The sequence below is a fragment of the Dryobates pubescens genome, chromosome 11 (genome assembly GCF_014839835.1).
Source record: "Dryobates pubescens isolate bDryPub1 chromosome 11, bDryPub1.pri, whole genome shotgun sequence".
NCBI classification, from domain to species: Eukaryota; Metazoa; Chordata; class Aves; order Piciformes; family Picidae; genus Dryobates; species Dryobates pubescens.
This window is the reverse complement of record NC_071622.1, coordinates 31471401-31484513: the sequence shown is the minus strand read 5'-3', so window position 1 is coordinate 31484513 and position 13113 is coordinate 31471401. Positions and strand designations below refer to the sequence as shown.

At 48.7% G+C, this 13113-nt stretch overlaps 1 protein-coding gene across 1 annotated transcript in view; it reads left to right on the top strand.

Moving 5' to 3' along the window:
* The window catches only part of C8A (complement C8 alpha chain), a 28333-nt gene extending 23633 nt beyond the window's left edge, over positions 1 to 4700 (top strand). The window contains exons 10-11 of the mRNA XM_009902191.2: positions 1247 to 1469; positions 4527 to 4700. Coding sequence (XP_009900493.2) covers positions 1247 to 1469; positions 4527 to 4678 — 375 coding nt within the window. The 3' untranslated portion in view covers positions 4679 to 4700. The remainder of the gene's footprint in view (positions 1 to 1246; positions 1470 to 4526) is intronic.
* Positions 4701 to 13113: the final 8413 nt, after the last annotated feature.

Sequence of the window (13113 nt, the reverse complement as noted above, 5' to 3'; positions counted from 1 at the left end):
GTCTCTGCCGACTCCCAGCAAAGGCACATGGATGGGCAGATGCAAAGGTGTGTCCTTGGACCAACCCTGAGCTTTCAGCTTTAAGATCTCATTAACAGTCAGCTGGCCAAGCTGTAATTCCAGTTGCCCCAGGCTGTATTTCCAGTTGCCCAGACTGGGCTGTTTTCACTGAATGGTATATGGGAACTGGATCTCGCTACTGGAAATACTATCAGCATTTTATAGTCTTGAAGCTGAAGATGACTCAGCATTACTTCACTCTATCAAAAGGTAAAATTCTCCATGCTCATACAGGTCTGGAGCCCTCAGTATAGGAAGGACATGGACCTGATGGAGCAGGTCCAGAGGAGGGCCATGAAAATGATCGGGGGGTTGAAGCACCTCTGCTATGAGGACAGGCTGAGGGAGCTGGGGGTGTTCAGCCTGGAAGAAGCTCCGAGGAAACCTAATAGCAGCCTGCCAGTACCGGAAGACAGCCTACAGGAAGGATGGAGAGAGACTGTTTGCAAAGGCCTGTGGTGACAGGACAAGGGGCAATGGCTTTAAGCTGTAGAAGAGCAGATTTAGATTGGATGTTAGGAGCAAGTTCTTTACTGTGAGGGTGGTGGAACATGAACAGGTTGCCCCGGAAGGTGGTTGAGGTCCCTTCCCCGGAGATATTCAAGGTGAGGCTTGATGAAGCCCTGGGGACCTCTGGAGGTCCCTTTCAGCCCAGACCATTCCATGATTCTATGATTGATTCTATGATTTACTGGATGGTTCATAGTCTGGTCACCATTAGTGGGAGGGTGGCACTAAGTTTTAATGACACTCACTGCCCAAAGCTCTTAGCAAAACCCATTTTGGTTTCAAAAAGCAAAAAATAAGCAAGAATCTCTGAGATTGTGACAGCACCAGGAAATCAGTCAAAAAAAAGATAAAAATGGGCTTACCCAGGTGTTTTAATGCATCATTTGGATCCAGACAGAAACTCCAAAGCATGTGCAGAAAAGCCTGTGTGATGAGGAAGGTTTTGGCCGGGTGGTTTCTCCCTGTGGCCCATCAGCCCTGGCAGTTCATTTGCATGATGAGCATGGAGCTGTCAAGGAAGATTAATGATTCTCACCCCCCCACTGCCCCCCTCCCCCCCTTTCCTGAGCCCCAAGTTTATCCAGCAGCGTCACAGCTCTCTGAGTGTGGCGTGGTAGCACCCCAGTTGCTGCCCAGCTGAAATTGTCTCCCTGCTATTCATCTCCATCCTGCACAGCTGCAGCCCATCCATGAAATCATCCTCAGAAGCAACCTTGGCAGCGCAGAAGCCAAGCGGCAGAACCTGAAACAGGCCTTGGAGGATTACTTGTTGGAGTTCGACTCCTGCCGCTGCAGGCCGTGCCAGAACAAGGGTGAACCCAGGCTGGTGGGAAACACATGCTTCTGCCAGTGCCAGCCAGGCCACAGAGGTCCTGCCTGCCAGCAGACTGAACGCCGAGGTAAGACCCCAGCAGGCACCAACAGCAGAGAGGGTGAAAGGCAGCACTGAATCACAGAATGGTAAGGGTTGGAAGGGACCTCTGCAGATCATCCACTCCAACCCCCTGCCAGAGCAGGTTCACCTAGAGCAGGTTGCACAGGATGGTGTCCAGGTGGGTTGTGAATGATTCCAGAGATGGGGACTCCACCGCCTCTGCCTCCACCAGGCAGAGAACAGAATAGAATAGAATAGAATAGAATAGAATAGAATAGAATAGAATAGAATAAACCAGGTTGGAAGAGACCTTCGAGATCATTATGTCCAACCTATCATCCAACACCACCCAATCAACTAAACCCTGCAACCAAGCATCCTGTCAAGCCTCGCCCTGAACACCCCCAGCGACGGCGACCCCAAGCCCTCAGCTGTGTGTGCTTGTAACTAGGGTCTCACCACCGGAGAATGAAAGCTGTGGTGAGATAGGGAGTTAGAGCAGAGCTGAGGAGATGGTTTATGAAGCTGCACTCAAAAGCATTGCTTCAGTGACTGCACAGTGGGTTTCTTTTAAAATCTCAGGTCCTTTGAGTTGCCTCCAAATCCAAGGAATCTGCCTTAGATGTGGAGCTTGGAAAGCTCAGGACCTGGCCCAAAAGCAGCCCACTGAACTGGCCAAGCCCTGTGCTCCCTGCTTTTTGCAATAGTGAGGGCAGACACACTCCCAGCTCATGGGTAATTTTTAGTTTTCATCCTCTAGTTGCACAACTCATTGAAGACCAAACCCATTCTTTTGCTTTTTTAAAGCACCACGTTTCAGGAGAAGGGAAACCCAGCTTTCCACCCAGCCCTGAGTCGGAGCACAGACATCCATTTGTGCTGTCTGGATTAATGAAGTGCCCAAGCCAGGCATGAAGGCCAGTTGAGTAAATAAAACCCGACAGTAAATGACAGCCATCAAGCACTCCCATCACTCAGGAGCACTGCCATAATCCATAGTATTGAACACTCCTGACAACTCAGTCTGTACTGTAATGAAAGAGCCTTGAAATCATCAAAGGGACAGGCAGACTTTTCAAGCCACCCCTATGAAGCCAGGGGACTTTTGCCCTTCTGCCTTTGCCAGAGATCAGAAAGTTAGTGCAGGGGGAAGCTGCCCTTTGGGAAAGGAAAGCCAAGCTGCAGCCTCTCAAATGAGCAGAGAAGAAAAGAAAACCCAAACCAGCTGTTTGGGTCTGAAGAATGTGATGCTGCTTTATCTCCTCTGACTTCAAAACAGCCACCCATGTGCTGGGCATGGCTGGGATAGCTCAGGGATTTCTGCTCACAAGAGAGCTGAAATCGCAAACTACTGGTGGCATTGGAATATGCTGCCCAGGGAGGTGGTGGAGTCTCCATCACTGGAGGTGTTTAAGTAGAGACTGGATGAAGCACTTGGTGCCATAGTTTAGTTGATTAGATGGTGTTGGGTGATAGGTTGGACTTGATGATCTCAAAGGTCTTTTCTAACCTGGTTAGTTCTGTATTCAGCTCCCTGTTCCTCCCTTGCTCCCACCTGGAGTGTGTGTCACAGGTTGGGATGCTGCACTTCACTCAGAGAAGCAGAAACTTGTTCATTGGTAGAAACCAGTGATTTAACAAAGTTTGATAGTAAATGTGGCAGTGGTTTAACAAGATTTGATGGCATTTTGATTATTGGAGAGCAGGGGAAGACACAACAGTCAGGGAGATCATCCCATTGAGTCATGAGTTTCAGGAAGGATCCCTTTGCCTTCTAAACTCCTCCCTAGAGGGGATTCGGGTGCAGCTGGATCCAAACTTAGCCCCAGCCTTGCTCAGTGGTTTATGTCTAAAGGCTGAGAGACCTGGGTCTTTCTAGTCTGGAGAAGGGAAGACTGAGAGGGGATTTAATCAATGTTTATAAATATCTCAGGGCTGGGAGTCAAGAGGGAGGGGACAGGCTCTGCTCACTTGCACCCTGTGCAATAGGATAAGGGGCAATGGATATAAAGTACAGCACAGGAGGTTCCACCTCAACATGAGGAGGAACTTCCTTACTGTGAGGGTCACAGAGCACTGGAACAGGCTGCCCAGAGAGGTTGTGGAATCTCCTCTGGAGACTTTCTAGACCTATCTGAATGTGTTTCTGTATGACCTGTGCTAGATTCTATGGTCCTGCTCTGGCAGAGGGGTTGGACTGGATGATCTTTGGAGGTCCCTTCCAACCCCTAACATCCTGTGAGCCTGTGCTCCTGTGACTGTATGTGCAACCAATCCTTTCTATCACTTAGCTAGGATTTCCAAGTTTCAGCACACATATTCCTGACTCACTTACTGAGTACCTAGTGTGACAAGGATTCTCTCAACCTCCTGCAGTAACTTTGAGAGGCATCGTTACTTAACCACAGAATCATGATTGGAGCAGTTGGACTCAATGATCTCCACATGTCCCTTCCAGCCCCTACCATTCTATGATTCTGTGACTGAGGTTAGAGAAGACCTTTCAGATCATCGAGTCCCACTGGGAGATCCGTGGTGTGCAGCCCACTGTCGTGCTGGAGAGCTCAACAGGCCTTGGGCTGCCCCCACTGATGGAGTAAGATGATTGATTTCTAGCCATACTTGCATACCAACTCCAGATGTTAGTTTCTGCCAAGTTTGGCTTGAGTTTGACGGTGACCAGCACTGTGGCTAGGCTGGCACAATGCTCAAATCAGTCCTTGTCTGTTGGGTTGTTATCTGTCTTGTCTGAATCCATTTTCTCCCTCTCTGGAGATACTCAAGACCCACCTGGATGTGTTCCTGTGTGACCTGCCCTAGCTGATCCTGCTCTGGCAGGGGGGCTGGACTGGATGATCTCTTGAGGTCCCTTCCAGCCCTTAATATTCTGTGACTCTGTGATTTTGAGCGGGATGCAGCGGTCACAACCAGACGCATCCAGTGCCATCACCACTGGTGGCTATCACTCGGGCAGGGCTGTGGGGAAACACAGGTCACGTTGAGAGGAGAGCATCCTATCCCATATGTAGCACATCAGACCCAAAACTTCTTTGTTCCTCTTTTTTTTTTTATCCATTTCCAGGTGGTGAGACAAATGGGCGCTGGAGCTGCTGGTCACCATGGAGTCCCTGCCAGTCAGGCACGGCGCGGCGCAGCCGGCAGTGCAACAACCCAGCCCCACGGGGAGGTGGGGAGCCCTGTGTGGGGAAGGACCTGCAGAGCAAAGCCTGCTGAACACCCCCAGACTGCTGAACACCCCCAGACAGCATTACTCCCCACAGCTCTGTGCTTGAGTGCTTTGGACTCAATGCTGGGCTATAAATGTTCTGAACACAATCCTGCAACAGAACTACGCTGGGGAGAAATAATTGGGAAGTCTTGCCCTTGGCAAACACATTGGGGTCACAGAATGGGGGGGGTTGGAAGGGACCTGTGGGCATCACCTAGTCCAACTGCCCTGCTAGAGCAGGTAACACACTGGATTTGCTGTATTGACCCCAACTCCAGACCCACTGCTCCAGCTGATGCCAGGCACACCTGGCTGCCCCCTCACCCTCAAACCATGAGACACAATGGGAGCCCCACTGGTGTGCAGTGGCATGGCTGTGGTAGAGAATCCACAGGGGAAGCGTTGTTGCTGGGTGACTGTGGAGCTGTAACAGGCCAGGAAATAAATTTACTGAAGGTGTTTACACAAGTGACCTTGTCTCAAATAAATTTTTATATTTGCCTTTGGAAAACACATTAGAAGCTCATGATCTCTGCACTTTTATGCAGTTGGTATTGACATAGGCACCATGAAACTTTTATAAGTTGGGACTGTCAGGTTATTGGCCAGAGCTGCAAAAAAAAGCCAACTGTATCCTGAGCTGCATCACAAGAGGCATGGCCAGCAGGTCAAGGGAGGTTATTCTGCTCCTCTGCTCTGCTTTTGTGAGACTCCAACTGGAGTACTGAGTCCAGATTGGGAACCCCCAACACATGACAGACATTAATCTATTGGAGAAGGTCCAGAGGAGGGCCACAAAGATGGCCAGAGGGCTGGAGAACCTCTCCTTGAGAGGACAGGCTGGGGAAATTTGGTCTGTTTAGCCTGGAGAAGTGAAGACTCCAGGCAGATCTCATAGTGGCCTTCTGGCACCTGAAGAGGGCTACAAGAAGGCTGCAGAAGGACTGTTTCCAAAGGCCTGCAGTGATAGGATGAGGGGCAATGGTTTGAAGCTAGAGGTGATTTAGATTGGATGTTGGGAATGAGTTCTGCCGCACAAGGGTGGTGAGACACTGAAGCAGGTTGCCCAGAGATGTGGTGGATGCTTCATCCCTGGAAGTGTTTAAGGCCAGGCTGGACAAGGCTTTGAGCAACCTGCTCTAGAGGATTGGCAGTGGGGTTGGAACTAGAAAATCTTTAAGGCCCCTTCCAACAGAAACCATTCTACTATTCTATGAATCACAGAATCAACCAGGTTGGAAAAGACCTCAGAGATCATCAAGTCCAACCTATGACCTATCACCCAATACCTCATAATAACTAAACCATGGCTCCAAGTGCCACATCCACGCCTTTTTTGAACACCTCCAGGGATGGTGACTGCACCATCTCCCTGAGCAGCACATTCCAGTGGCCAATTACTCATTCTGTGAAGAACTTTCTCCTCATCTCAAGCCTGGCACAGCTTGAGACTGTGTCCTCTTGTTCTGCCACTGGTTGCCTGGGAGAAGAGACCAACCCCACCTGTCTACAGCCTCCTTTCAGGAAGTTGTAGACTTGCAGCAAAGCCACATCCTGCCCTGTGTGGGAGGATGCTTAAGCTTAAAGATGCTGAAGCATCCTTGCAAGATTTGAACCCAAACTGAGGCAGAATCTGAACACTAACTAAATTAAATAATGAAGAGAGAGGCTGAAAGGCAACCATTTGGCAACTCCTCTTTAAGATCGGTGATAAATCGACTGCTAGCACGCAGGCATTTTATCTCCCAGGCACCCAGAGCTGCAGAAGATGTTAACAGGCTGCTTGATTTAAGGGGCTTTTTGGAATGCAAGCTGTAAATCTCAGCAGAAGAATACACAGAGAGCATTGAACTGCATCCAGAGACCGCGACGAGAGCCTGCGGCTCCTTCTACTTAATGAACTGCCACCAAAACCTGGGCTGGATGGAAGGCATCTGGCACTTCATTTTCCTGAGAGAAGAGGAAAAACCCAAACCACCCAACAACCCCCCCCAAAAAAAGGAATGATGCTTTATAAAAAGCAACAAAACCATGGGACAGCAATGTGCCCTTGTGGCCAAGAAGGCAAATGGGATCCTGGAGTGCATTAAGAGGAGTATGTCCAGCAGATCCAGGGAGGTTCTCCTCCCACTCTACTCTGCCCTGGTGAAACCTCATCTGGAATATTGCATCCAATTTTGGGCTCTCTAGTTCCAGAGGGACAGGGATCTGCTGGAGAGAGTCCAACAGAGAGCTATGAGGATGATGGACTGGAGCACCGCCTTGTGAGGAGAACCTGAGAGACCTGGGGCTGTTTAGTCTGGAGAGGAGAAGACTGAGAGGGGTTTAAATAAATGTCAATAAATATCTGAGGGCTGGGTGTCAAGAAGGAGGGGACAGGCTCTGCTCAGTTGCACCCTGTGCAATAGGATCAGGGGCAATGGATGTAAACTACAGCACAGGAGGTTCCACCTCAACCTGAGGAGGAACTTCTTCACTGTGAGGGTCCCAGAGCACTGGAACAGGCTGCCCAGTGAGGTTGTGGAGTCTCCTTCTCTGGAGACTCTCAAGACTCACCTGGATGTGTTCCTGTGCGACCTGTGCTGTATTCTATGGTCTTGCTCTGGCAGGGGGGTTGGACTGGATGATCTTTGGAGATCCCTTCCAACCCCTGACATCCTGTGATCCCGTGAAAACCTCAGAGCACAAAGGAGCATTTCTGTCTACATTGGAATGGAAAGAGAGAGCAGAAAGGACTCGTGGTTTAGTGAAAGAAATTGCTCAGCTATAGCTCTGCTTCTTGGAAACAGTTGTTTGGGTTTTTTTCCGCCAGCGTGGCAGCGGTGATTTAGAGCCTCACACTTAGCTGATGTAAATCAGTGTCACTCTTTTGCTGCAGCTGATTTATGCTACCTGAAGATCTGCTCCCATATTTCCTTTTGTGCACATGTTTGCCAAAGGACAATTTGTTTCACTGCTTCTCCTAAAACGAAACCACAGGCAGGCTCTTTGGTTTTTTTTGTGTGTGGTGGAAAAAAAAACCCTGACTACCTCATGTTGCCTCAAACACCAAGATGTAACTGTTCTGTGAAAACCTCTGAGTGGCAAAGCTGTGGCCTTTTGGCCATGCTTTCATTTTCCAGGTAAAGGTGGCATTTGACCAGAGATGAATTTGCTCCCAAGGGCTTGAATCTGATGTCTTCTAACTTGGGAAAATGCAGCAGGATGAAGCAGCCAAATACTGATAGAATCACACAATCAGACAATCCACAAGGTTGGAAAAGACCTCAGAGATCATCAAGTCCAACCTATTACCAAACACCTCAGGACTAACTAAACCATGGCTTCAAGTGCCATGTCCAGTCCCCTCTTGAACACCTCCAGGGATTTAGACACCCCAAAGGAATGTGAAATGTAAGCTCAAAAGAAGTTTCCCTTCAATGGCTTTATCAATAGTATAAGGTGTTGGGCTGGCAGGTTATGGAACTGTAGAATCATTTAAGCTGGAAAAGACCTTCAAGATCAAGTCCAACTATTAACCCAACACTACCAAGCTTCCTGAGCACCACATCTACACAGCTTTTAAATACCACAAGGAATGATGATTCAACCACTGCCCTGGGCAGCCTGTTCCAGGACTTGACAATCCTTTCAGGGAAGAAATTATTCCTCATATTCAATCTAAACCTCCCCTGTCTCAACTTGAGGCTGTTTCCTCCTGTCCTGTTGCTTGCCATTTGGGAGAAGAGACCAACATCTACCTGGCTCCAACTGAAAGCTCCTGGCTTTCAGATAGTTACAGAGAGCCATAAGGTCTTCCCTGAGCCTGCTTCTTTTTAGCTGAACATGAGCCAGCAGTGTGCCCAGGAGGCCAAGAAGGCCAATGGCATCCTGGCCTGGATCAGGAACAGTGTGGCAGGAGCAGGAGCAGGAGCAGGGAGGTCATTCTCCCCCTATACTCAGCACTGGTTAGGCCACACCTTGAGTCCTGTGTCCAGCTCTGGGCTCCTCAGTTTAGGAAAGATGTTGAGTTGATGGAATGTGTCCAGAGAAGGGCAACAAAGCTGGGGAGGGGTTTGGAGCACAGCCCTGTGAGGAGAGGCTGAGGGAGCTGGGGTTGCTTAGCCTGGAGAAGAGGAGGCTCAGGGGTGACCTTATTGCTCTCTACAACTACCTGAAGGGAGGTTGCAGCCAGGAGGGGGTTGGTCTCTTCTCCCAGGCAACCAGCACCAGAACAAGAGGACACAGTCTCAAGCTGTGCCAGGGGAGGTTTAGGCTGGGTGTTAGGAAGAAGTTCTTCACAGAAAGAGTTATTGGCCATTGGAATGTGCTGCCCAGGGAGGTGGTGGAGTCACCATCACTGGAGGTGTTTAGGAAAAGACTTGATGGGGTGCTAGGTGCCATGGTTTAGTTGATTAGATGGTGTTGGATGATAGGTTGGACGTGATGATCTTGAAGGTCTCTTCCAACCTGGTCTATTCTATTCTATTCTATTCTATTCTATTCTATTCTATTCTATTCTATTCTACTCTACTCTACTCTACTCTACTCTACTCTACTCTACTCTACTCTATTCTTTTTTTCTCCAGGATGAACAACCCCAGTTCCCTCAGCAGCTCCTTACAGGACTTGTGCTCTAGTATCTTCCTATTATGTAGAAACAGGAGACAGTGTTCTGCTAGTTTGGCAGTTCTTAACCACACTGACTGCTTAGGACTCTGCACATAAGGGAGCCTGAAGTCACCTTAGTTAGAAAGGAAAGCTGCTTTTGTGACTAGAGGGGAGAAACAAATGAGCAGAAAGACCCAATGCCTTGGAAGGTGGGGAGGGGAAGAGCCTGTGGGAAAGCAACCTGCATCCTCAGCTTTTAAAGCCATTCCTAGGAGGACAGATCACAGTCTGGAGAAAGACACACACACACACACACAAAGAATAAAGCCAAGTGATTAAAGAAACTGCACCTGAAATACCACCATGAAGTATACAGAAACAAGAGCAAAACAGCTGGGATTTGCCTGCAGCTGCTCACTCTCCACTTTGAACATGGCAGTGTTGGAGTACAGAGGTGAAAGTGAGGATACATGTGGGGAATGGAATGGAATGGAATGGAATGGAATGGAATGGAATGGAATGGAATGGAATGGAATGGAATGGAATGGAATGGAATGGAATGGAATGGAATGGAATAAACCAGGTTGGAAAAGACCTTTGAGACCATCGAGTCCAACCTACCACCCAACACTATCTAATCACCATGGCACCAAGTGCCCCATGCAGTCTCTTCCTAAACACCTCCAGTGATGGAAGCTCCTTGTTCACCTTGCAAACCAAGGTGAAGAACTACAAACCCAAGGGTTTCCTTTGAATGCCAAAGGCAGCTTGGTAGCAGTCCCTCTAATTCCACTCCAGGCTCCTGCTGCATTTCAAGTGCTAAGGTATCTGCATGGCTTAAACTTGGGAGCAGTGAAGCTGATGTCAAAAGACATGAAGAAGCTGCCAGGAAGGACTGGAAGAAAGGGGAGAGGAGTTAAAAAAAGAAAATTATGAGCAATTACACATTGCCAGTGTCAGTCAAAGATGCTCATAGAGTGCTTGTGCTGAAGTAGCCAGCATGAGACCTGTGCTAGATGAGATAAACAGCGAAAAATGGATATTTTTGTACTCAAACTAAATGCTTAGAGGGTACAATCAAGCACTACACTTCCACCCTGACTTTAATGAATGGCTTTTCCCCCCTCTTGCACACTGACATACATCTGATACAGTTATTTATCCTATATATTTCTGGTGGCACATTTCCCAGGAGGCCTTGTTTATCTCCCTCACAAGTAGGTGATGGATGTATGGTGCTTTGGATAAATGGTATCACAATCAGGTACTTCTATGGACATAGGCAAACTGGGTTATTAACAAAGGAAGGGCAGAGAGGAACCAAGTAGGCAAAAGAAAAGGAGCCAATGATTGATGACAACACACCTGAGGTTGCAAGGTGCAGACTCCAGATAAACCACCCTAGCAGAAGAGTAGATAAGGGCAGTGCTAGAGACAGAGCTGTTCCTACCTTGGGGTCAATGTCACATTGACTAGCCCCATGCCTGTGTCCCTCCAAGCCTGCAATTTTAGAGTAGGCAAAAATCCCTCAGCAGGAAGAGCTCAAAAATTACTGCCTGCCTTTCCACACAGAGAGACAAAACATTTAAGTTTACCCTGCCCTCCCCCACCAAAAAACCCCAAAACCCAACCAATCTTTGAAACAAAAGAAATGCCAGACTCTGGAGAGTTTGGGGAGGGACAGGCATATGTTGTGCTGCTCAAAAATTGCCCAGCACAGCAGGGGTCTTGGTGAGCACCAGAAATCAGTAGAAGAAATATGTGTTCAGAATGGCAATAATTACTGTCTTCATCCCTAGCTTTGTGGATTTGCAGAAGCTGGGGGGATGGTGTGTATGTCTGTTCAAATAAGACATAAAAGGAAAACAAATTGATCCTGAAATCTGATAGGTTCTTTTGGTTGCTCACTGAGCTCTTGAGCCACCAAGGCAGAAGTAGAAGCTGTGGCTGGTAGCCCCTTTGCATGGACCCACTGGGTTGCTTGCAACAAAATCTCTCCATCTGGGAGAATCATAGAATTCTTAGGGTTGGAAAGGACCTCAAGGATCATCTAGTTCCAAGCCCCCTGCCATGGGCAGGGACACCACACTACAGCAGGTTGCTCACAGCCACATCCAGCCTGGCCTTTGAAACCTCCAGGGATGAGGCTTCCACCACTTACCTGGGCAACCTGTGCCAGTGTCTTACCACCCTCATGGGGAAGAACTTCTTCCTAGCATTCAATCTGAATCTACCCAATTCATCTGGCTATTTATTTCTAATGAACGACTCAAGCTGCTCAGAACAACAGGAAGATTGCCTTGCCCTGCCTTTCTTACCCTTTGACAGCTTCCCTTTTGCATCCACCACCACCACTCACTGGAAACTGTGATGCCAACAAAATCACTACCAACCACTTTGCAAATGCACAGCTCAGCATCACAGAATCATAGAATTGTCAGGGTTGGAAGAGACCTCAAGGATCATCCAGCTCCAAACCCTCTGCCACGAGCAGGGACACCTCACACTACAGCAGGTTGCTCACAGCCACATCCAGCCTGGCCTGAAAAACCTCCAGGGATGAGGCTTCCACCACCTCCCTGGGCAGCCTGTGCCAGTGTCTCACCACCCTCATGGGGAAGAACTTCTTCCTAATATCCAATCTGAATCTACCCATTTCTAGGTTTCTTCCTTTCCCCCCAGTCTTATCACTACCCAACACCCTAAAAAGTCCCTCCCCAGCTTTCCTGTAGCCCCCTTCAGATACTGAAGGCCACAAGAAGGTCTCCTCAGAGTCTTCTCTTCTCCAGACTGAACAGCCACAACTCCCTCAGTCTGTCCAGGAGCTCCAGCCCTCTCATCATTCTCATGGCCCTTCTCTGGACACCTTCCAGCACCTCCAGATCCTTCCTGTACTAGGGGCTCCAGAGCTGGACACAGTACTCCTGGTGGGGTCTCACCAGAGTAGAGTAGAGAGGGAAGAATCACCTCCCTTGACCTGCTGACCACACTTGTCTTGATGCAGCCCAGGATATGGTTGGCTTTCTGGGCTGAAAGTGCACACTGCTGGCTCATGTTGAGCTTCTCATCCCCCAGCACCCCCAAGACCTTTTCTTCAGGGCTACTCTCAAGCTAGTTGCTGCCCAGCCTATATTGGTGACTGGGATTGCCCCGACCCAGCTGCAGGACCTTGCACTTGGTCTTGTTGAACCTCATGAGGTTGGCTTGGGCTCACCTCTCCAGCCTGTCAAGGTCCCTCTTGACTGATCCCTTCCCTCCAGCATGTCTGCTGCACCACACAGCTTGGTGTCATCAGCAAACTTGCTGAGGGTGCACTCAATGCCACTGTTTGTGTCACCAACAAAGAAGTTAAACAAGCCTGGTCCCAATACTGATCCCTGAGTACTTGGGTAGGAACAACCACACACATCTGGTGGTCCTTTACCTGTTTTCTTCAAGGAAAATTTTAAATGTGACATTTTCCTCCTTGAGTAGTTCTAACCCAAGGAAAAGCCCAACAGCTGTAGGCGTAGCTGGACCCTAGAAAAGGAATGGCTCTGTTGTGGTGGAACCATTCAGTCACTCTGATAGGGCACTTTCAGCAAGCCAGAGCTTATGACTTCAGTCTGGCATCAGGGGCATCAGGATTGCAGAGCTGAGGATTTCTTTGGTTTGTTTAAGAAAAAATAAATGAAACAAACAAACAAGGCAAAAAATAAACTTCTGCTCAATGTCTCTCACCGTCTGAGGGTGGGTGGCAAGTGGAGGGGGCCAAGCTCCTTTGGGTGGTGCCCAGTGCTAAGACATGGAACAATGGATACAAACTTGAACATAGAAGGTTTCACCTCAACATGAGGAGAAACTTCTTTAC